General features: G+C 37.8%; 3 protein-coding genes across 3 annotated transcripts; 1 reads left to right on the top strand and 2 right to left on the bottom strand.

Moving 5' to 3' along the window:
• Positions 1 to 735: 735 nt before the first annotated feature.
• On the top strand, positions 736 to 3,829 carry LOC122363164 (extracellular calcium-sensing receptor-like). Its single transcript, XM_043265140.1, has 6 exons — positions 736 to 956; positions 1,045 to 1,339; positions 1,494 to 2,279; positions 2,350 to 2,577; positions 2,729 to 2,852; positions 2,931 to 3,829. The coding sequence occupies exons 1-6, from the start codon at positions 736 to 738 to the stop codon at positions 3,827 to 3,829; spliced, it is 2,553 nt and encodes an 850-aa protein (XP_043121075.1).
• A 2,813-nt stretch (positions 3,830 to 6,642) lies between these two features.
• On the bottom strand, positions 6,643 to 10,355 carry LOC122362506 (extracellular calcium-sensing receptor-like). The gene is made up of 6 exons (XM_043263980.1): positions 10,144 to 10,355; positions 9,485 to 9,776; positions 8,403 to 9,191; positions 7,986 to 8,213; positions 7,648 to 7,771; positions 6,643 to 7,541 (listed from the first exon to the last, which is right to left on the bottom strand). Exons 1-6 carry the CDS (start codon positions 10,353 to 10,355, stop codon positions 6,643 to 6,645), a joined length of 2,544 nt encoding a protein of 847 aa, XP_043119915.1.
• A 1,030-nt stretch (positions 10,356 to 11,385) lies between these two features.
• LOC122322953 (extracellular calcium-sensing receptor-like) lies at positions 11,386 to 19,596 on the bottom strand. The gene is given in 9 exon segments (XM_043216567.1): positions 11,386 to 11,636; positions 16,186 to 16,242; positions 16,397 to 16,402; positions 16,405 to 16,881; positions 16,972 to 17,095; positions 17,230 to 17,457; positions 17,533 to 18,315; positions 18,655 to 18,946; positions 19,376 to 19,596. Coding segments are annotated over 9 exon segments (2,439 nt in total).
• Between the last annotated feature and the right edge of the window lie 4,353 nt (positions 19,597 to 23,949).

Below are 23,949 nucleotides of genomic sequence, written 5' to 3' on the forward strand. Positions count from 1 at the left end.
TCTCTCTGCTGGATTTTTCTTTGTTTAACTTTTCTAACTTGCGACAAACGTTAGCTGTTCCTAAACTGTAATGGTGTAAGATTTTGATTAGTACCGTACGCTGATGTTTTAACAATAACCGACTATATTTTTTAGTTCATGCTGAGATTCTTTTTTCTTTTATCTTCTAATTTGTGACGAAGATGCTTTTTTCTTGTTGTTTTCAGATAGCAGTAAGCTGGTCAGTTGTATTTTCTATATTATTTAACTTTGTATCTGTACAGACTTTTAAAATTGGTGCATTAGACTACAACTATTTTTTATGACAGGTCATAAATCTCATCGTTTGACACATGGTGCCCCATATTCTCTCTGAAGTAATTACATGTCTTTTTTTAATATAACTACAATGTAAAAACATGCATGTGCACAATACATGTATTGAAAATATCTCATTATTATGACTTACAGAATTGTTTTTTGTTTTTTTTTCTTCATTCACTTTGAATACTTCCATACTATTCATTGTGCTAACCACTGGATTGGATTTGTGTGCTATTATCTGAGTAGCAACTGGAATTTATTTGGAACCACCCCCACACTTTTTTGATATTACTAGAAATTCAGTACAAACATCATAAAGCAAACCACAGTATAGGGATTTAATGTACCAACCCCAATGGGCATTTGGAGAAACAATAAAGGGCAGCAATATCTGCTATGGCTCAGATGTTCCTGCCCTTGATAAATATTGACATGGCAAAGAAGACTGTGTCACTGCTGCAACTGCTTCTGTTGACATATGGAATCTGTGTGCCTTCATCAGCAGAAATCTGCAGACTGCTTGGTCAGACTGCTCTTCCTCTGCTTTCTTCACAAAAAGATATCAACATTGGGGCAGTTTTCTCATTTCACAAAAGTGCTTTGCAGAAGATCCATCCTTTCACTTCCAAACCAAAACCAACAAATTGTGGCAGGTCTGTATGGGAATAATAACTAAAGGCAAAAAAATCTGATGATACTTTGCAGATTATAACACACACAACTGATGTTCTTCTTCTACAGCTTTAATAGTTTACGTGGGTTTAAGTATGCTCAGACGCTGATATTTGCCATAGAAGAAATTAATAACAGCACACAGCTGTTACCTGCTGTTTCTTTGGGCTATAAGATATATGATTCCTGTAGCACTATAGCTCAAACTGTTCTGTCAGGCATGTCTTTGATGAATGGCTATAAAGAAACTTTGAGTGATACATCCTGCTCTAGACCATCAGCTGTTCATGCCATTGTTGGAGAATCAAACTCCTCTCCCACCATAGCACTGGCTTCTTTAGTTGGTCCTTTCAGCATACCAGTTGTAAGCACTCTTACTTGCTCTTTGTTATGTTGAATTAATCTATTATGAAGCAACAGAGGGTGCACCAATTATAAATGCCTTGTAGCATTTGTAATGTTTATAACAATAATGCTATTTCTACAGTAATGCTATACAGTGCTTCTTTTTCTTGTAGATCAGTCATTTTGCCACATGTGCTTGCCTAAGTAACAGAAAAAGGTATCCATCCTTCTTCAGAACAATTCCCAGTGATTATTACCAAAGCAGAGCTCTGGCTCAGCTTGTCAAGCACTTTGGCTGGACCTGGGTTGGGACGGTCAGGAGTCGTGGAGACTATGGTAATAATGGAATTGCAGCATTTGAGGAGGCTGCAAAAGAAGAGGGGATTTGCATTGAATACTCAGAGGCCATATTAAGCACTGATCCAAAAGAGCAGCTTCTGAAAACACTAGAAGTGATAAGGAAAGGAACTGCAAGGGTGGTATTGGCTTTCGTTGCTGTGGGAGATTTTGTCCCCCTCTTAAATGTAATTGCGCAACACAACATTACAGGACTACAGTGGGTTGGCAGTGAATCCTGGATCACCTATCGAACTTTTGCAGAAACAAAACAATACAGTTTCCTTTCTGGAGCTGTGGGTTTTGCTATAGCAAACGCTAAACTTACAGGCTTGCGAGAGTTCCTAGTGAATGTTCATCCTGATCAAGAACCAAACAATGAACTTTTAAAAGAATTCTGGGAAACAGTTTTTCAGTGCTCTTTCAGGAGCAACAGTAGTACTGCCTGTACTGGTTCAGAGAAACTGTCAGAACTGCAAAATGAATACACTGATGTATCAGAGCTACGGATAGTAAATAAAGTGTACACTGCAGTATATGCTATTGCATATACATTACATAACATATTAAAAGACTTCAGATCAGCCAACAGCAGCAAAGAAGAATGGCCTACACCACAAAAGGTATGCAGAGCACACACACAAAATAGAATAGCATTCTGAAACTAATTATGTTTGTGATCTTTTCTGTCAGTTGTTAGCCTATATGAAGGATGTGCGATTCACTGTCAAAACAGGGGAAGAAATCTTTTTTGATGAAAGTGGTGATCCAGCAGCAAGATATGACCTTATTAACTGGCAATATGCTGAGGATGGAAGTTTGCAGTTTAAGCAAGTGGGTGTGTATGACAGCTCACTGCCTTCTAAACAGTGTCTTCAAGTCATCCAGGAACACATGAGATGGGCAGAGAACAGTGGGCAGGTACATTAATAATATTTAGTGAAAAATTACTGAGGGCATGCCAAATAACTATTAAAAGCATGATGACTAAAGAACAATCAGTAATCTGAATATAAGAAAAACTTTCACAAAATTTCACAATTCAAATAATAATTTTTATATTAAAAATTAGGTGCCTGTGTCCGTGTGCAGTGAGAGCTGCCCCCCCGGGACTAGGAAGGCTGTGCAAAAACGACGACCTGTCTGCTGTTATGACTGTATTCCATGTGCAGAAGGAGAAATAAATAATAAAACAGGTATTCTATTCTATCTATTTATCTATCTATCTATCTATCCATCCATCTATTTTATTAATTCATTAATTTACTTCACAGATTCTAGTGACTGCTTTCCTTGTGATTCGGAGTACTGGTCGAATGAAAGCAAAGACAGATGTGTATTAAAAGTGGTTGAATTCCTTTCATATTCAGAAATCATGGGGATGGTGCTTTGCATTTTTTCCTTCATTGGGGCGTTATTAACAGCAATGGTATCTTTTCTCTTTTATCTTCATAAAGAAACACCTATAGTTAGAGCCAACAACTCAGAGCTGAGCTTCCTGCTGCTCTTCTCACTCACTCTGTGTTTTCTCTGTTCTCTTACTTTCATTGGTCGACCCACTGAGTGGTCCTGTATGTTGCGTCACACAGCATTTGGGATCACTTTTGTTCTCTGTATCTCCTGTGTTTTGGGGAAAACAATAGTGGTTTTAATGGCTTTCAGAGCTACACTTCCAGGAAGTAATGTCATGAAATGGTTTGGGCCTCTTCAACAGAGACTCAGTGTTGTTTCCTTATCGTTAATGCAGGTGATTATCTGTGTGCTTTGGTTAACAATATCCCCTCCTTTCCCGTATATGAATTTGAAGTATTACAGAGAAAAGATCATCCTAGAATGTAACTTAGGTTCAGCTCTTGGTTTTTGGGTTTCTTTTGGTTATACTGGCCTGCTGTCAATCTTGTGTTTTGTTTTAGCTTTTCTTGCTCGTAAGCTCCCTGATAACTTCAATGAAGCCAAGTTCATCACATTCAGTATGCTCATATTCTGTGCTGTCTGGCTTACATTTATCCCAGCTTATGTCAGTTCTCCTGGAAAGTTTACTGTAGCTGTGCAGATATTTGCAATTTTAGCATCAAGTTTTGGTTTACTATTTTGCATATTTGCTCCAAAATGTTACATAATTCTGCTAAAACCAGAGAAAAACACAAAGAAACAAATGTTGGGGAAATCCTAATCTAAATCTCCTTAAACTTAGTGATAACTGTGTAGTTAGCAAAAATGAATAAAATCAAATGGATTTATTTGTATTATCAGAATTAAACTGAAGAAAATTCATTTATACGTCTATATATATATATATATATATATATATATATATATATATATATATATATATATATATCTTATTTTCTATAAACAATGAAAACATTTTTCTAGACTTAATAATAAGCTAAATAAATACTGTACACGCCTTGTTCTTTAGAGTACTGAGGCTGTCTAGCCTGACAGGAAAGATACACTTTTGTGCCCTGAACTGATGGATTTCCTGCCTGTCATCATGATGGATACTATAAAGTATGTTTGAAGAGAAAACAAAAAAAAATTACACATTTCTGCTTATGTACAGTAAACCACAAAGCCATTTATAGTTATTTACATAGCTTTCTGCGTCTTGTGTGCATTTTATGTTTTAACCCTTAAATGCATACCTTGGGTCTTTAGTGAACCAGAACGTCATACACTACTTTCTTCCTATTCTTTTTCAAAAATGCATATGCATGTACAAATGCATCTTTATTCATCGAAGTGGAACTGCTTGCTACACAATGATGATTTAATTACCGACAGGCATAAAACAAACAAACAAAATAAAATGAATTGATTTGAATGGCTTTACTGCAGAGCAATTACTGTATGCAATAAAATATAAATAAAATGGCACTGTGATTCGATGGTGGGTGTGGTGAATAAGTTGACAATGATTGTTTTGAGAATATGGTTGATATGAAACAGATGCAGGATACCGTTGAAGTGCACTCTGGTAATGACAGCTAAAGTAAAATCATCTGCTCAAATGAAACACTTCTCAAAACAAAACAATATGCTTTATTTTATTCTGTAAGGTTTTATTCAGCGTTTATGCAGTATGCCATATTAAATGCATATTACATTTTTGACAGAAATAATTACAGCTTTGTTGTAGACTGTTGATGGCATGAATGTTTAAATGCACAGAAAATAATAATAATAATAATATAAATTTAATAATAAATAGTAAAAGAGTGTATTCCTTGTGCAGAACTACTTCCTTCTGCCACTGATTGGTGTGGTATCACCTAAATAAACACAGATAGACTGCCAGATCATTGGGAGATGGTTATTTGGCAGTTATATGGAGTGGCTGTATGGTTCAAATCATGCTTATCTGACCATCATTAGTTCATAACGGTGAATGAAAAATACTCTACTAACACTGTAATGAAAGTTAGTTGACATGCAAGTGTAAAGTTACTTATTGTCAACAGGATGTTAAGGGACCATCAAAATAAAGTGAAACTGAGGTATCTTATCGTTAACAAGTGCAGTATGAAGTACCACAAGGCTTAGTACTAGGACTGCTTCTTTTCACAATTACAGTTAATGATGATAAGATAGAAATCTTAAAATATGTATAAATTACAACCTATGCTCTCAATATCAAATGCAGAAACGTATAGATTACTGCAATGCTTTTTTGGGTGGTTAATAAACAATGCTGAACCAAAATGCAGCAGCAGTTTTTACTAGACCTTACTAATTAAATACAAAGCCCTGATTGGTTAAGCCCCTTAAGACTGAACACACAAATACAATGTACTGAAACACATCTAGTATTCTCCTAAATGTTTGCTCTGTTTAAAGACATAACTTTGAATTTAAGTGAATATCACAACACCATTTTGTGTATATTTCTTTGTTCATGCAAAGCGAGAGAGTACTTTATGTGCTATGTGAGAGGGGCTTTCTGTGTCTGCATGCCTTGGTGTGCGCTTTTGGTCTCTTTTGCGTCGTAAAATTATCCTTTTGTCTGCTCTTCTCTTACACCAATATTTGACATTTTATTTCTTACTGGATGGATCAGTATTCTATGTTACAGTGGAAATTCATGCATCTAACCTCTTTACCACATAGAACATTTTTGATGATTAAAATGTCAATAGATTTATAGCTTTTATAATTCAACATGAGTTACATTGCATTATTGTCTTGTTTTCATTTGTAAAAAGAAAAAAATTATGCTGAAATTTATTTATCAACAAAATGAACACTGCTGCAGACAGATGAATCTAAAATCAAAACATGAGCTGACGACTGTGTAGCCCGCTGCCAACATGGCCAGCTTCTATAGCAATGATTCCCAACTCTGGACCTTGAGGTCAACTTTCCAACTTTCCTGAGCTTAGCTCATACCCTTATACCTGAGGTTAAGGTTTTCAGGATTACTAGGAAGTTACTGTCAGATGAGTTTGATCACGGTTGAAGGTAATTTGCACAGAAAAATGGACCTCAAGGGTAAGAGATGAAAATTTTGCCCTAAAGGGAAGAACTGAAGACTAGTGTAGAGCCTCAGACTTGGGTGTCACCTGGGGAGCAGCATATCGTTTATATTCTAGAATTAAAAGTAAAGTGAAAAATAAAAGATGCATTTCTTTTTTAACAGTGTTAAAGTTTGTTAAATAAACAAACAAAAACAAATGAACAAATGGGTCATATTTAATGTGTACGTGCACGTGTATGATGCTTGATACATAATATGCACTTAAGAGGCATAAACACATGCCCATGAAATACAATTTTAAACCAAATAAATAGCTGTATATTTTGCTGAGAAAAACACAGGCTATTTATTTTCCATTCAATTTTTCGAGAGGAGCAGAACCACCAGTTAAACAAACAGGAGTGCATTTCCATCAGTCTTTCAGTTCAAACAGCTATAATCAACCTTTCTTTACCTTTCTTTTTTTATCTATTTCTTAATGTAGCTATATTGTTCAACTATTTTAGAGTTTAAGATTTTCCCATCATTTGTTTCTTTGTGTTTTTCTCTGGTTTTAGTAAAATAATGTAACATTTTGGAGCAAATATGCAAAATAATAAACCAAAACTTGAAGCTAAAATAGCAAATATTTCGACAGCTACGGTAAATTTTCCAGGAGAACTGACATAAGCTGGAATAAATGTAAGCCATACAGCACAGAATATGAGCATACTGAATGTGATGAACTTGGCTTCATTGAAGTTATCAGGAAGCTTACGAGCAAGAAAAGCTAAAACAAAACACAAGATTGACAGCAGGCCAGTATAACCTAGAACAGCCCAGAAACCAAGAGCTGAACCTAAGTTACATTCTAGGATGATCTTTTCTCTGTAATAGCTCAAATTCATATACGGGAAAGGAGGGGATATTGTTAACCAAAGCACACAGATAATCACCTGTATTAACGTTAAAGAAACAACACTGAGTCTCTGTTGAAGAGGCCCAAACCATTTCATGACATTACTTCCTGGAAGTGTAGCTCTGAAAGCCATTAAAACCACTATTGTTTTCCCCAAAACACAGGAGATACAGAGAACAAAAGTGATCCCAAATGCTGTGTGACGCAACATACAGGACCACTCAGTGGGCCGACCAATGAAAGTAAGAGAACAGAGAAAACACAGAGTCAGTGAGAAGAGCAGCAGGAAGCTCAGTTCAGAGTTGTTGGCTCTAACTATAGGTGTTTCTTTATGAAAATAAAAAAGAAAAGATACCATTGCTGTTAACAACACCCCAATGAAAGAGAAAATACAAAGCACCATCCCCATGATTTCTGTATAGGAAAGGAATTCAACTGCTTTTAATACACATCTGTCTTTGCTTTCATTCGACCAGTACTCCGAATCACAAGGAAAGCAGTCACTAGAATCTGTGAAGAAAAAAAATGAAAGAATGGAAAGTGAATTATCAAGAACCTAGAAAAAGACAGTATTACTGTTTTAATCACTTTATCACACCAGGATATCCTATTTTACCTGTGACATTACTGATTTCTCCTTCTGCACATGGAATACAGTCATAACAGCAGACAGGTCGACCTTTTTGCACAGCCTTCCTAGTGCCGGGGGGGCAGCTCTCACTGCACACGGACACAGGCAACTATAAGAAAATAAGCTGTCATATAAAACCTCAACTTATTATGATTTATATAGTTATTTGACACCCTCAACCTTTTATGATGCGCTGCTTTCATATATTTGTAGTTCATATAAGTTTGCTAAAATGGTTGTTCTGTACTAATCTAAATTGTGAAAAGGACAGCTATTTCATGTGACATCAATAATTTGTTAGTATGTAATTAGCATCAAAATACCTTTCCACTGTCCCCTGCCCACAACACATTTTCCTGATTGACCCGAAGACGTTGTTCTGAAGACAGTGAGCTGTCATACACTCCCACATGCTTAAACTGCAGACCTACATTCCCAGCTGGCTGCCAGTTCACCAGATCATATCTTGCTACTGGATCACCACTTGCATCAAAGAAAATTTCTTCACCTGTTTTGACAGTGAATCTAACATCCCTCATATACGCCAACACCTGAGAAGAAACAGCATTTTGATTGAATTAAATTATCTTTTTTTTTTAATAAATTATAATGATTATTATTATTATTATTATTTTCACCGTATGTTTGATATTATGATATTATTGTTGTTATTAAATTTTTTTTTGCTATTTATTTCATTTATTTTTCTATTGCAATTTTATATGCTCTAAATACAGTACCTTTTGGGCTGTGGCCTGTTCTACTTTGCTGTTGTTGGTGGAGGATTTAATGTCTTTTAATATGTTATGTAATGTATATGCAATAGCATATACTGCAGTGTACACTTTATTTGCTATTCGTAGCTCTGATACATCAGTGTATTCATTCTGCAGTTCTGACAGTTTCTCTAAACCAGTACAGCCACCACTGCCAGTGTTCCTGAAAGAGCACTGAAATGCCGTTTCCCAAAATTCTTTTAAAAGTTCATTGTGTGGTTCTTGATCAGGGTGCACTTTCACTAGGAATTCTCGCAGGCCTATAAGTTTGGCATTTGCTATAGCAAAACCCACAGCTCCAGAAAGGAAACTGTATTCCTTCGTTTCTGCAAGAATTCGAGAAGTGATCCAGGATTCACTGCCAACCCACTGTATCCCTGTGATGTTGTGTTGTACAATTACATTCACAAGAGGGAAAAAATCTCTTAGCGCAACAAAAGCCAGCACCACTTTGGCAGTGCCCTTCTTTATCACTTGTAGTGTCTTCAGAAACTGTTCTTGTGGATCAGTTCTTAATATAGTCTCTGAGTATTCAATACAAATCCCTACTTGTTTCGCAGCCTCCTCAAATGCTGCAATTCCATTATTGCCATAGTCACTGCGACTCCTGACCGTCCCAACCCAGGTCCAGCCAAAGTGCTTGACAAGCTGAGCCAGAGCTCTGCTTTGGTAATAATCACTGGGTATTGTTCTGAAGAAGGATGCAAACCTTTTCCTGTTACTCAGGCATGCACATGTAGCAAAATGGCTGATCTGCAAGAAAAAAAGGCAGAGCATTTTAACTACACATTTGAACTTTTTTTTAATTTTCTAATCTACTTAATACACACAATTTATTTGAATCATTCTGATATCCAAAACGACATAATTGTTATCAAATATACTGCAACAATCTAAACATATTAACACATTGTCTTTTTTATATTTACAACGATTGTTTTTAACTGGTTTAATGTAACTCAAAGCACATATTTTCAGTGCTTGCTCCAGTGATTCAGTATGCATTTAACATGATAACACTAGAGAGGATAAATTAGAGTTCTTACAACAGGTAAACTGAATGGGCCAGCTACAGACGCCAAGGCTATGGTTGGAGAGGAGTTTGATTCTCCAACTATGGCATGAACAGCTGGTGGTCTAGAACAGGATGTATCACTCAATGTCTCTTCATAGCCATTCATCAAAGCCATGCCTGAGAAGATAGCCTGAGCTATTGAGCCACAGGAATCATATATCTTATAGCCCAAAGAAACACCAGGCAATAACTGTGTGCTGTTATTAATCTCCTCAATTGCAAAAATCAGTGTCTGAGCGAATTTAAACTCACGGAAGCTGAAGCTGTAAAATAAAAGGTTATACTTTAGTTTGATAGTCCACTTTAGACATTACTTTAAGTAACTCAACTAAATACATGTCAACTACCTGTCAGCTAATTGTCATTAATTCACAACTACATGTATACTAACTCTCAAAGTAGACTGCTAGGTAGGTTTAGGGTTAGTAGAATAAATTGACTGATATTCGGTACATACTATTTTGCGGACCCATCAAAATAAAGTATTAGGAGATATGAAGCAAACACTCTGCTAAGACTCTTATGACTGCTAGTTGACATGTAGTTGTGAAGTTACTTACTGTTATTACATCATAGTTTTATTACATCATAAAAGAGACATTTTCAGCTATTTTATGTCATCATACAAACCTGGTGCATGCAGTTGGCTCTGGTTTGGAAGTGAAAGGATGCATCTTTAGCAGAGCACTAATGTGGATTGAGAATATTGCCCCAATGTTAATGTCTCTTTCTGCAGAAAGTAGAGGAAGGGCAGGCTGACTAAGCAGCCTGCAAAGTTGTTCTGAATAGACACCATACACCACCAGCAACAGTAGCAGCAGTGACACAGTCCTCTTTGCCATGCCAATCTGTATGAAGAGTAGGAACCTCTGAGGGAGAACAGAGATAGCACAGCCTTTTATTGTCTTTAAATGTCCTTTGGGGTTGGCATTATGAATCTTTCATGCTGTTTGGCTTTTTACATTTGTTTCAATATGGAAGAAACAACAGTGAAGTAAGATATTTAGCTGGGGAAAATGAAAAATGACTGCTGATTAATAGATAGATTTATTATATATCTATAGATTTAAATATATTTATTAATAAACCCCCCCACCCCACCTCTGATATTTAACCACTGAATATAGTGATCCGCATTACAGTGTAATACAGAGCTAGCAATTTAAACATTTATTGGGCTTAATGGGTGTCACGCTGTGGTTAAAAAGAAAGAGCACTCAACGAGAATATAACATAAATAGTCTTTTAATCTTCTACAGATAAAATAAACAATATAGCTGCAGGCAGGCAGGCAGGCAGACAGACAGACAGACAGACTAAAACCACATATTAATGACGACGATCGGACAAACTGAACTGAAACAAACTGGACTTTAATACACAAGGTAAATTACTAAATTAATGAGACACACCTGAAGACAATGATCCAGAGGGAGGAGCCAGGGAAGACACAGGAGGAATCTGGAGCAGGAGGAGATCTGTGGGATCCAGAGCACAGCCCAGAAGATCCACGGTGGAGCCAACGGAGGGAGGATCCATGGAGGAAGAATGGCCGTTGACTCCATGGGTCCGACCAACGGTTGCGGAGCAGGTGATGAAGGAGACAGACGAGGTGGAGAGCCGAAGAGCGGACTGACAGCCGGAGCAACAGAGGACTGTGGTGGAGCCAGACGGATGGAGGAGCCTTACAAAGCCGGAGGGATGGAGGGACAAGGTGCAGCTGGTCACTGGAGAAGGCGCAGGCTGCGCTGTCACTGGAGGGCACCCTTGGGGCAGGGACTCAGGTCGGCTCGACAGAACCAGCGGGCATTCAGGACGGCTGGACGGGACCAGTGGGCATTCAGGATGACTGGACAGGACTAGGAACTCAGGTCACAGGGGCGGTGCCAGGTCTAACTCCAGATCTAAGTCATCCAGCTCTTCCTGTAGATCCAGCATCCCCAGATGTATAATCAGCTCATCCTCAGCCGTGGTGCAGTGGGCGGAGCTCCACTTCACGCTCTCGTTGCACTCTGCTTTCTCCACCATGGCGTGCTCTCTTGCTGGCTCATGTACCTGGTCTGACGTAATCGGCTCGGGTCTCGTGGCGATCCTCGGCTCTGTCGCTCCTTCTGGCGATGGCTCTGTGGTTGTGCCGAACTCCAATGCTTAGTCAGCGGTAGGCACGGGCTGTGGCTCCGCGTTGCGGTGAAGTGGTAGGCCTGCTTAGGTGCTTGGTTGATTATTTCATTCAACAACTCCAGAAAGTGTTTGAATATCCCACTGACGCCACGGATATATCAACACAAATCATTACCGAAGCGCGGCTGAGTATGCCATTGAATTCAGGACACTAGCAGTCCAAAGTGGCTGGAATGATGTAGCTTTTAAAGCTGTTTCACCATAATCTAAATGCAAAACTACAAACAGAAGTAACATATAAAGGAGAGGATTTATCATTTTCTGAGTTTGTTAGCTTCTTGGCTATCAAGATTGACAACCTCATAAGACAAGCTCCTAAACATAAGACTAGTGGGGGGCTTCACCCATGCCAGCCGGAGTTGAAACACATGACGACAAACCCATGAAACCCAACGTTTCACAGCTTTCCAGAATAGAGAGGGAGGAGTGCCGCCAACATCACCTGTGCTTCTACTGCGATGCTGCAGGCCAATCTCAGCATAGGGTGTCCACACAAGCCCCGAACCATGCTTAGGTTGAATACTGAACACTTCTCTCTACTCAGAACCTGCTCATTGCCCCTCAATCTCAAAACTGATGCGTTATTTCTTAAATTGACAGTGATGTTAGATTCTGGAGCTGCACAGAATCTGATTGATAGAAACAATGTCATAAAATTCAACATCCCCACTCAACCATGCACTTCACCCATCAAGACCAAGGCCATCAAGGACACCCTTCTAGGAGAAGGAATCACCCATCAAACAAAAACTCTCACGCTCAATGTGGGTCTGCTCCATCAGGAATCCAGTACATTATACATTGTGGATTCGCCTAAACATGAAATCATTATGGGACTTCCCTGGCTCTCTATTCATGACCCCAACTGTTGGAGTTGTGTATGTGACCACCGGGTGCCAGGCTTTGTCAGCCTGGTGAGAACAGAATGCTAGAGTTGAATATTGACAGTTATGCACCTGTGGCCCTTTTAGTTTCAGTTTGATTCTTGGTCATAACACGACCTCCGTATAATACTGATATGGGCACCAGAAGAATCTGAAGGAGTGAAGATTCTGACGCACAAGAGATGTTTTGCCAATTGTTTTCATTTATTGTGTCTTGTCTTTTCCTCTATAAATAAAGCAACTTGCGACCTGAGCTTCGGAGGCAAAAGCAGGGAAAAGGAGGCAAAGGGAGGCAAAGGGAGGCAAAGGCCTGCCCGGCCCCCGGCCTCAGGCGGACTGAGATCCGTTTGGAGGCAAAGGGAGGCAAAAGGGAGGTAAAGGAGAAACCTGCTTTTCCCCCGCTTGCAACCGACAGCGCAATCCTTGCAAGCTAAAAATCCAAAAACTTGTCTTGTGTTTTATTTTGCCTTGAGTTGATCCTTCCTGGTAAAGAGCCGTTTGAGTGAAATAGTCTCAACACCAACATTTCCTGGTATCACAATGAGATAACTAGCTGATCTACATTCTGTCACAGTCATTGACTTGTCTCACAACCAGCATCAAAACTCACAAACACGTAAATATCCCTGCCTGCTACCATGATCTTTCAGATGTATTTAGTAAGACTAAAAGCTACATAGCTAACACCACACCGACCCTGGGACTGTGCAGTCGGCCTGCTTCCCAATGCTTTGCCCTCCAAGAGCAAAGTTTACCCACTTTCCAGAATCGAAAATCAAGTAATCTAGGAATACATTACCAAAGCTCTCAATTCTGGTTTCATCCGTCCTTCTAGATCTCCAGTGACTGGAGGATTCTTTTTGTTGAAAAGAAAGATGGAGGATTGAGAACCTGCATAAATTATAAAGGACTGAACAATGTTATGGTTAAATTTCTCTACAAACTTTCCACTAGTACCTTCTGGATTAGAACAGCTACAGGAGGCTACAATTTACACAAAACTGGACTTGAGGAGTGTGACGAGAGCATAGTCTATATTGATAACATCCTCATATTCCAAAACTGAGTCAGAACATATCCCCCATGTTAGAACAGTCCTTTCTAGGTTGTTGGAGAAACGGCTCTACGTGAAGGCAGAGAAATGCGAGTACCGTGTTCATCAAACCTCATTTCTAGGTTACTATATAAGTCATGAGGGGGTCAAGATGGATGAATTAAAGGTCCAAGCTGTAACCGACTGGCCTTCTTGGCCTTTACTAACTGAAAGGTAAACCTGCCAAGCTAAATTGGATGGAGGAAGCCAACCAAGCCTTTATCTCTCTGAAGAAGAAGCCCCCATTCTGAAACACCCTGACCCTAATTTACCTTTTATAGTAGAGGCTGATGCTTCTGACTGCAGAATAGGAGCAGTCCTCTCTCAGAGATCTGGTCAACCAGGTAAATTACACCCATGTCTACATCTCAACCCGAACCCATACTTCCACCATCTGTCATCCTGGCTTCTATCTCCTGGGACATCATCGAGGGATTACAGCTGGCTCAACAACGTGAACCACCGCCAGCTCAATGCCTCCTTAACAAGCAATATGTGCCTCCCGACCTCAGATGACGCATTGTGCAGTAGGTCCACTCATCACCAGGGCATTTCCCGCCCTATCCGTCTGGTTCAAAACTCATTGTAGAGGCCTGTAATGGCTAGAGAAATAGCCACATATGAAAAATCTTGTCAAATTTATATTTATATATTTGGAAGTTTCTTGAAACAAATTGCATTTATTTAAATTTATTTTAATTCTATAGAAACCATGAATAAAATGTTGCATTTTAAAAAGTAAATACATTCACTCAAGCCTAATTGACACTATGCTAAATTACAGTAAACATCTATTGCATGTTATAATTTTACTTATAAAAGGTCTTCTTACTGTGAAATGTTTACTAGTTCAATTCAATTACATAGTCACTTTGCAATATTGGGGACATGCCCTGATCAGAAACTTTATTTCTTTACCTCCAATTACTAAAGATTCTAAGCCACATGATGAGAGTGTTTGATCAGGTATAATTTCAGGTGAAATTACAGCTTTTCACCGAAAATGCCAAATAAAAGTAGGGCTCAGTGGTTTTGTATTCTATTTCCCCTTGTTCTGTTATCAGCTGTTGTCAGCTGTAGTTATTAACAACCATCTTGATCTTGAGGTCAACACATATTGCACACATAAGATTTATAAGCTTGTGTACATACATTTTAATCACAAAACAAATGCCTATATGATTTCAATAGCTGTTAAAAAGACAATCAATCAATTGAAATTTCCATTTTTTGTTAACTGCAAGAAGTCAATGTCATTTTTTAGTAGAAAGTATATAATGCAGATCCAGAATATGGCTGTGATGGAGATGGTCACTGAGAGTCCACTGTGTCTAGTGCTAACCCGGCCTACACTGCAGAGCCTTCCACAACCTGTGGAGAGCAGAACTAATGGGTCAGACAACAATAAAGTAGTGCTGGTATTGTGTAGCTATCAACACAACCTGGCCTGTACTTCTGTGCACTTTTAGTGCAACACCGTTTTTACGTTTACGTTTCGCTGCAGTTTCAAAGAGTAATATCTGAGTGGTGCTAAAACATAGATTCAGTGAGTGAACTCTGACACATTTATTACGTTTGTTATTATGTTACGATTTAGTATGTACTGCAGTGGAATTAAAATATCCGTGGACTGTTAAAAGTTAATGTGCTACCATGTTGGAAATATTCCCTACACCAAATCTAACCCTAAACCTGATAGTGTTTAGAAATGCAAAAATGGTATAAAAATGGATTTGTTGATGCACCTGTGTCATTTAAAATTCCTCTTACACAGATGTGAACTGTTTTGTTGAACCGTAGTTACATGGGATCCTTGCCTCTCATGTCCATACTCCGTGAGCTACTGAACAAACCTACTGTCTATGAAAATCCATATATATGAAGCTGGATATATTTCATGTTTTAAGAAATATGTCAGAGTTTTGCTGCCTCTAGTGTTCATTTCATTTGGAAACTGCAGTGATATGTACTTGTTGGTATGTATTCCGTGTCTCACTAAAAAGTGCACCAAGGTATGCCTATGCCATTAGACCAGATAAATTTCACATGATGTTAATAGATTTCACCAGTTTGACAGATGGAAGTGTATTTTTAGGCAATAATTAAGCAATAATAATGAACATTTTCCAGATATCATTAAAGCTATGCTAGATACCCCAAATCACACAGACTGTGCTTTTACTTGAAGGTTTGATTTTTAGCTTATTGTCAGATAAAATATTTATTAACCCCATCTGGATTACTTATCTGTTGATTTATACAGCAGTGCTCTTCATTTGTGTGTTTATATGTGTGTTTAAAGTGTTTTACGTTAAGGTTTCCCCATTATTTGCTTCTTTGTGTTCTTTTCAGGTTTTAGTAATATTATGTAACATTTTAGAGCAAATATGCAAAATAGTAAACCAAAACTTGAAGCTAAAATAGCAAATATCTCCACAGCTACAGTAAATTTTCCAGGAGAACTGAAATAAGATGGAATAAATGTGATCCAGACAGCACAGAATATGAGCATACTGAATGTGATGAACTTGGCTTCATTGAAGTTATCAGGGAGCTTACGAGCAAAAAAAGCTAAAACAAAGCAGAAGATTGATAGCAGGCCAGTATAACCAAAAGAAACCCAAAAACCAAGAGCTGAACCTAAGTTACATTCTAGGATGATCTTTTCTCTGTAATAATTGAAATTCATATATGGGTAAGGGGGGGATAGTGTTAGCCAAAGCACACATATAATCACTTGTATTAATGTTAAGGAAACAACACTGAGTCTCTGTTGAAGAGGCCCAAACCATTTCATGACACTGTTACCTGGAAGTGTAGCCTTGAAGGCCATTAAAACTACTATAGTTTTCCCCAGAATGCAGGAGATACAGAGAACAAAAGTGATCCCAAATGCTGTGTGACGCAAAATGCAGGACCACTCAGTGGGTCGACCAATGAAAGTAAGAGAACAGAGAAAACACAAAGTTAATGAGAAGAGAAGCAGGAAGCTCAGCTCTGAGTTGTTGGCTCTAACTATAGGTGTTTCTTTATGAAAATAAAACAGAAAAGAAACAATTGTTGTTAGTAACACCCCAATGAAGGAAAAAATACAAAGCACCATCCCCATTATTTCTGTATAGGAAAGGAATTCAATCACTTTTAATACACATTTGTCTTTGCTTTCATTAGACCAGTACTCCAAATCACAAGGAAAGCAGTCACTAGAATCTGTGAAGGAATTTCGAAGAAAAGATTAATGAATGGAATGTGCATGATGAAGTCATTTGATTAACAAGAATTACCCAGCATGTGTTTTACCTGTCTCATTACTGATTTCTCCTTCTGCACATGGAATACAGTCATAACAGCAGACAGGTCGACCTTTTTGAACAGCCTTCCTAGTGCCGGGGGGGCAGCTCTCACTGCACACGGACACAGGCAACTATAAGAAAATACGTTGACATATATATTTGTATTATTTTTCCCTGTGTAAAGTCTTTGTTCTTCTCAATTCCTGTGCTTTTGTGATTTTAAGATATTTCACATGCCCTCAATAATGTGCTAGTCTCTATGTACCTGTCCACTGTTTCCTGCCCATAGAATGTGTTCCTGATTGACTTGAAGACATTTCTCTAAAGGTAGTGAGCTGTCATACACTCCCACATGCACAAACTGCAGACCTACATTCCCAGCCGGCTGCCAGTTAACCAGGTCATATCTTGCCACTGGATCACCACGTGCATCAAAGAAGACTTCTTCACCAGTTTTAATGTTGAATTTCACACGTCCCATATACTCTAACACCTAAGAGGATTAATGCATTATATTTATTCTAATATGTTATTATTTTTGTAGCGTTGTTTTATGTTCTTCAGATACCTTTTGTGGTGTGGGTCGTTCTCCTTTGCTGCTGTTGGTGGATAATTTAATATCTTTTAGTATATTATGTAATGTATATGCAATAGCATACACTGCAGTGTACACTTTATTTGCTATTCGCAGCTCTGATACATCAGTGTATTCATTCTGCAGTTCTGACAGTTTCTCTGAACCAGTACAGCCACCACTCTTTTTAAAAGAGCACTGAAAAGCTGTTTCCCAGAATTCTTTTAACAGTTCATTGTGTGGTTCTTGATCAGGGTGAACATTCACTAGAAACTTTTGCAGACCGACAAGTTTGGCATTTGCTATAGCAAATCCCACAGCTCCAGAAAGGAAACTGTATTCCTTTGTTTGTGAAAGAATTCGAGAGGTAATCCAGGATTCACTGCCAACCCATTGCAATCCTGTAATGTTGTGTTGTGCAATTATTTTCAAGAGGGGAACAAAATCTCCTAGTGCAATAAAAGCCAGAACCACCCTGGCAGTGCCCTTCTTTATTACTTCCACTGTCTTTAGGAGCTGGTCCTGTGAATCAGTTTTAAATACAGCCTCTGAGTATTCAATACAAACACCCTCTTGTTTCGCAGCCTCCTCGAATACCGCAATTCCATTATTGCCATAGTCACTGCGACTCCTGACCGTCCCAACCCAGGTCCAGCCAAAGTGCTTGACAAGCTGAGCCAGAGCTCTACTTTGGTAATAATCACTAGGTATTGTTCTGAAGAAAGATGGGTACCTTTTTCTGTTACTCAGGCATGCACATGTAGCAAAATGGCTAATCTGCAAAAAACAAAAGAAAACAATAATATTAACCACAGAATTTTCCCTGATTTATTTTTTTTTAATTCCTACTCCATGCATTATATGCATTTATTTTTAATCAAAAACAACCTAAAAAAGGGAAGCAAAATCATTACATCACTACTACACAAATATGATAATTATTATAAACATACTACTAAATTCTAAACAATTTAACACATTCATACCTATGTATACAACAATCAATTTCAGTTAATTCAATATGCCTTGAAACTTATATTTTGGTGCATATTCCAGTTGTTCATCATGCACTTATTCAACATGATTACAATCAGCAAATATGTAAAGAGTTCTTACAACAGGTATGCTGAAAGGACCAACTAAAGATGCCAAGCCAATGGTGGGAGAAGAGTTTGATTCTCCAACAATGGCATGAACAGCTGGTGGTTTAGAGCAGGATGTATTGCTTAAAATCTCTTCATAGCCATTCATCAAAGCCATGCCTGATAGGATAGTCAGAGCTATAGAGCTACATGAATCATATATCTTATAGCCCAAAGAAACACCAGGCAAAAGCTGTGTGTTGTTATTAATCTCTTCAATGGCAAAAATCAGTGTCTGAGCGAATTTAAACTCACGCAAGTTGAAGCTGTGAAATAAAGCATCAGTTATGTATTATCATTCAACAAAGAATTCTCAGAATCATGTTCTTCATCATAATGCTTGGTCTCAAATAGTTATTTTGGCAAAACTTTTCAGATAGGTGGCATTTGTTAACATTAGTTAATGTATTAACTAACATAGACAAAAATGAATAGTACATTTATTACAGTATTTATTAATCTTAGTTAAGGTTAGTTAATAAAAATACAATCAATCATTGTTAGTTCCTGTTATACATTAACTAATGTTAAAAAATAAAACGTTTGATTTAATTAAGGTATAAAAAATTGCTGAAATTAGCATTAACTAAGATTAATAAATGTTGTACAAATACTGTTCATTTTTAGTTCATGTTAACTAATGTTGTTAACTAATGAGCCTTATTGTAAAGTGTTACCGTTATTTTAATACAAACCTGATGCATGTTGTTGACTGTGGTTTGGAAGTGAAAGGATGCAGCTTTAGCAGAACACTTGTATGAAGTGAGAAAATTGCCCCAATATTGATGTCTTTTTGCTCTGAAAATTTTGGAAGGGCAGGCTGACCAAGCATTCTACAGACTTGTGCTGAACCTGGCACACAGACCCCATAAAGCACCAGCAACAGAGGCACTATTTGCACAGTCCTCTTTGCCATGTCAATGAAGACAAGGGCAGGAACTTGTGAGGTAGAACAGGAACTGTCTGGCTTTTTATTGTTTGTTTTTTTTTTTGTGTCCACTGGGGTTGGCATAATCAATCCTTAATTATAGTTTTCTTCAGTGTATGTGCCTAGGTTGTTTAGTTGTGAAAAGTCAGTGTAGTATGGATTCATATACCATCTGCCATTTAGTTATCAAAAGTCAGTATAGTTATGGATTCATATACCATCTGCCATTTTACTAGATCAATATCAATCAAATTTTCAATCAATCATTTTTATTTATATAGCGCTTTAACAACACAGGTTGCATCAAAGCACTGTACAGTATAATGACAGGGATATATATTACAGAGTGACCAATATTAAATGCAGAGACGGTCTCTGTACAATTCAACGATAGTCACTAGAAGTTAAGTGTCCCCAACCAAGCAAGCCAGAGGCGACAGCGGCAAGGAAACAAAACCCTGCATGCATATAGAAAAAAAAAACCTTGGGAGAAACTAGACTCAGTTGGGGTCAGTTCTCCTCTGACCGACTTAACCTCCAGTTCAATTTTAAACGCAGCTGTGTTATGTATCATCTGGTGATAATAGGTTTTCTGGTCTCTGATGAACATAATCTCTGGGTGCTGATCCACCATCTAGTCTGGATACAAACTGAAAACAGATTGAGAAAGAAACAGGACTAATATTAGCATGTCACAAGTACATCGTTTTTAGAGTAGTGTTCCCGGTTCCAGCAAATTAAGTAATGCAGCCTAAAAATCCTTTTAACGGATTTGAATAATAAAAGGTGTGTTGGTGTGTTATGTGTAGGCTAAGTTAAAAAGATGTGTCTTTAATCTAGATTTAAACTGGCAGAGTGTGTCTGCTTCCCTAAACAGAGTTAGAGATTGTTCCAGATTTAGGTGCTAGTAGGAAAATGATCTGCCGCTCGCAGTTGATTTTGATATTCTAGGTATTATCAAATGGCCAGAGTTTTGAGAACGCAGCGGACGTGCAGGACTATAATGTGATAATTGAGGAGCTAAACCATTCAGGGCTTTATAGGTAATTACAGGATTTTAAAATCTATTCGATGTTTGATAGGAGCCAGTGCAGTGTTGACAGAACTGGGCTAATGTGATCATACTTCCTAGTTCTAGTAAGGACTCTGGCTGCTGCGTTTTGGACTAGCTGAAGTTTGTTTATTAAGCGTGCAGAACAACCACCCAATAAAGCATTGCAATAATCTAACCTTTGAGGTCATAAACGCATGAATTAATATTTCTGCATTAGAGGTTGAAAGCATAGGTCGTAATTTAGATATATTTTAAGATGGAAAAACACAGTTTTACAGATGCTAGAAACATGATTTTCAAAGGAAAGATTATGGTCAAACAGCACACCTAGGTTCCTGACTGATGATGAAGAATTAACAGAGCAGCCATCAAGTGATAGGCTGTGTTCTAGATTATATGTGGGTTTTTAGGTCCAATTATTAGCACCTCTTTTTTTCAGAATTTAACATTGAAGTTACTCATCATCCAGCTTTTTATATCGACTATGCATTCTGTTAGATTCTCAATTTGGTGTATCACCAGGCTGCGCTGAAATATAGAGCTGAGTATCATCAGCATAGCAGTGAAAGCTAACACCATGACTCCTGATAACATCTCCCAGAGGTAACATGTAAAGGTTGAAAAGTAACGGTCCTAGCACTGAGCCTTGAGGAACTCCATATTTCACTTTTGATCGATATGATACTCTCTCATTTAATGCCACAAACTGATAGCGGTCAGATAGATATGATGTAAACCATGCTAAGGCGCTTCTCTCTAATGCCAACATAGTTTTCTAGTCTATCCAAGAGAATGTCGATAGTATCAATGCCGCGCTTAAGATCTAATAGCACTAATAACGAGATAAAACCACGATCAGATGATAGTCATTAGTAACTCTAATGAGAGCAGTCTCAGTACTATGGTACGGTCTAAAACCTGATTGAAATCCTCACAGACACCATTTTTTTTTCAAAAAGGAATACAGTTGTGAGGATACTACCTCTATATTTGACAGAAAAGGAGATTAGAGATTGGTCTGTAATTTACTAAGTCTTTGGGATCAAGATGTGGTTTCTTAATGAGAGGTTTAACTACAGCCAGTTTAAAAGGTTTTGGGGAACATATCCTAATGACAATGATGAATTAATAATGTTCAAAATAGGATCTATGACTTCTGGAAGCAGATCTTTAATAGTTTAGATGGAATAGGGTCTAATATACATGTTGCTGGTTTAGATGATTTAACAAGTTTGTACAAGTCTTCTCATAATAGAGAAAAGTGTAATTTTTTCCTTAAGATGTGAAACTGTAGTTGACGGCTGCATAGTTACAATTTTATCTCTGATGGTATCAATCTTAGAAGTAAAGAAATCTCAGAATCATTGCAGCTATACTCTTGGGGCATATTAGCTTGGCTGATGCTTTATTTTTTGTTAATTTAGTCACTGTACTGAGATAAATACCAGGGCATTTGTTTTCTTCTAAAAGGGATGAAAATAATCAGATGCTATTTTTAATGCTTTTCTGTATGACAGCATACTCCCGTAATTACACTAAATACTTAATTTGGTTTTTCCACCTGCGCTCCATTTTCCGGGCTGCTCTCTTTAGGGTGCGTGTGGTGTCATTATACCATGGAGTCAGATTTATCATTTTTTAAGTTCCTGAGCAACTGTATCTAAAGTGCTAGAAAAAGAGTGCGTAGTTGATTTACATCATCAAGTTTTTGCATCGTATTGATGAACTAAGGAATTGAGATAAGTCAGGAAGGTTATTTAGAAAGCTTTCTTTTGTGGTGGAAGTGATGGTTCTACCATACTTGTTCAAGTTGCAGAGTCAGGTTTAACTATACAGAGTTCACATTAGTGATCTGAAATGTCATCACTTTGCTGCAGTATTTCAACCATTTTAACATCCATTCCATGTGACAGTTTAGATCTAGAGTATGATTTTGACAATGAGTAGGTCCAGAGACGTGTTGTCTAACCCCAATGGAGTTTAAAATGTCTAAGAAAGCTGATCCTAATGAGTCTTTTTCAAAATCAACATGGATATTAAAATCTGACCAATTAGACTTTATCTGCGCAGACTAACTGTGTTAGAAAATCAGCAAACAAATCTGTGCTGTGTCCTGGTGGCCTGTATACAGTAGCCAGTACAAACATGACAGAAGATTTATCACTAGCACAGTGATCTTAGATAATGTTATTGCAGCACAAAACTTCAAATGAGTTATATTTAAAGCCTGCCCTCTGAGAAGTACTTTTTAATATTGTTATAAATTGTAGCTGTGGCATAATAGAAATAATTTTGGGGTAGATTCATTTAGAGTAATATAATCATCTGGTTTTGTTTAGTTTCTGTCAAAAGCTTCTGATCATTGATGGATTCATATACCATCTGCCATTTAGACAATATCACAAATCCAATAGACTCTTTTTTCATAGACCTGACAGATAACATAACATTTTCCACTTGCATGCATCCAACTGCAAATGACAGCCTGGTGAATAATCTGCATTATAAAAAGGAAAAAAAAATCTTTGAAGGATATTCACGATTATGTATTGCTGCCAAGGTATCCAGGCGTTGCAATGATTTACTACATGGAGATTATGATCTATCTAATTTGTGCTTCAGATGCAAGCATACAAGTTACAGTGTAATTAAAACATGGCAGTCTTTAATAGTCAGTAAAACAAAGGCAGAACGCCATAACTAGTCTTGAGCATCCCAAACCAAGTGAAAGAGCTGTAACTGGTGTTACACAGTGTTCTGCCTTGGTTTCTCTGAGTTACGGTTAAGATGACCCATTATTTTCTCTAAAAAACAACAAAAATGACTCAAAATACATGTCTGGAATAATACAGTCTTTTGACTTTGTCCACTTACAAGCTTGTCTGCCAAACAAAATGACAACACGGATCGCTATCTGCTATTGCTTGGCCGCAGTCCCCTGGTCAGAGGGTCTGGTTCTCCACTAAAGATCACGGATGACATCCTGAACTTGAATCTTGAGTCACTCAGTTATGCTGACTCTTCGCAGTCTTGTTTATCATCTGGTCAAAGGTTTAGCTAACCCAAAAATGAAAATCTGAGTTACATGAAAAACCCCTCCAACCGGGCATTTACTGTATACAGTTCGGAAGATGTGAAAAAAAGTGCATGCATCCACAATAAAATTTCCCTCAAATGACTTTGGGGAGGTTAATAAAGGCCTCCTATAGTAAATAAATATCCATATTTCAAATGTAATAAACACGTTTCTTACTTCCTGTTTAATGTGCTTTAACTTAAATACAACT

The sequence above is a fragment of the Puntigrus tetrazona genome, chromosome 18 (assembly GCF_018831695.1).
Source record: "Puntigrus tetrazona isolate hp1 chromosome 18, ASM1883169v1, whole genome shotgun sequence".
NCBI classification, from domain to species: Eukaryota; Metazoa; Chordata; class Actinopteri; order Cypriniformes; family Cyprinidae; genus Puntigrus; species Puntigrus tetrazona.

What these genes read in the sequence shown, in the direction of transcription:
- LOC122363164 (XM_043265140.1), top strand. Translation starts at nt 736, where the DNA reads ATGGCAAAGAAGACTGTGTCACTGCTGCAACTGCTTCTGTTGACATAT. An exon ending in AATGGCCTACACCACAAAAG is followed by an intron (nt 2,280 to 2,349) that starts GTATGCAGAGCA and finishes CTTTTCTGTCAG; the next exon opens with TTGTTAGCCTATATGAAGGA. An exon ending in AGAAATAAATAATAAAACAG is followed by an intron (nt 2,853 to 2,930) that starts GTATTCTATTCT and finishes TTTACTTCACAG; the next exon opens with ATTCTAGTGACTGCTTTCCT.
- LOC122362506 (XM_043263980.1), bottom strand. Translation starts at nt 10,355, where the DNA reads ATGGCAAAGAGGACTGTGTCACTGCTGCTACTGTTGCTGGTGGTGTAT. An exon ending in GCCCATTCAGTTTACCTGTT is followed by an intron (nt 9,192 to 9,484) that starts GTAAGAACTCTA and finishes TTTTTCTTGCAG; the next exon opens with ATCAGCCATTTTGCTACATG. An exon ending in GGGCAGGGGACAGTGGAAAG is followed by an intron (nt 7,772 to 7,985) that starts GTATTTTGATGC and finishes ATTTTCTTATAG; the next exon opens with TTGCCTGTGTCCGTGTGCAG.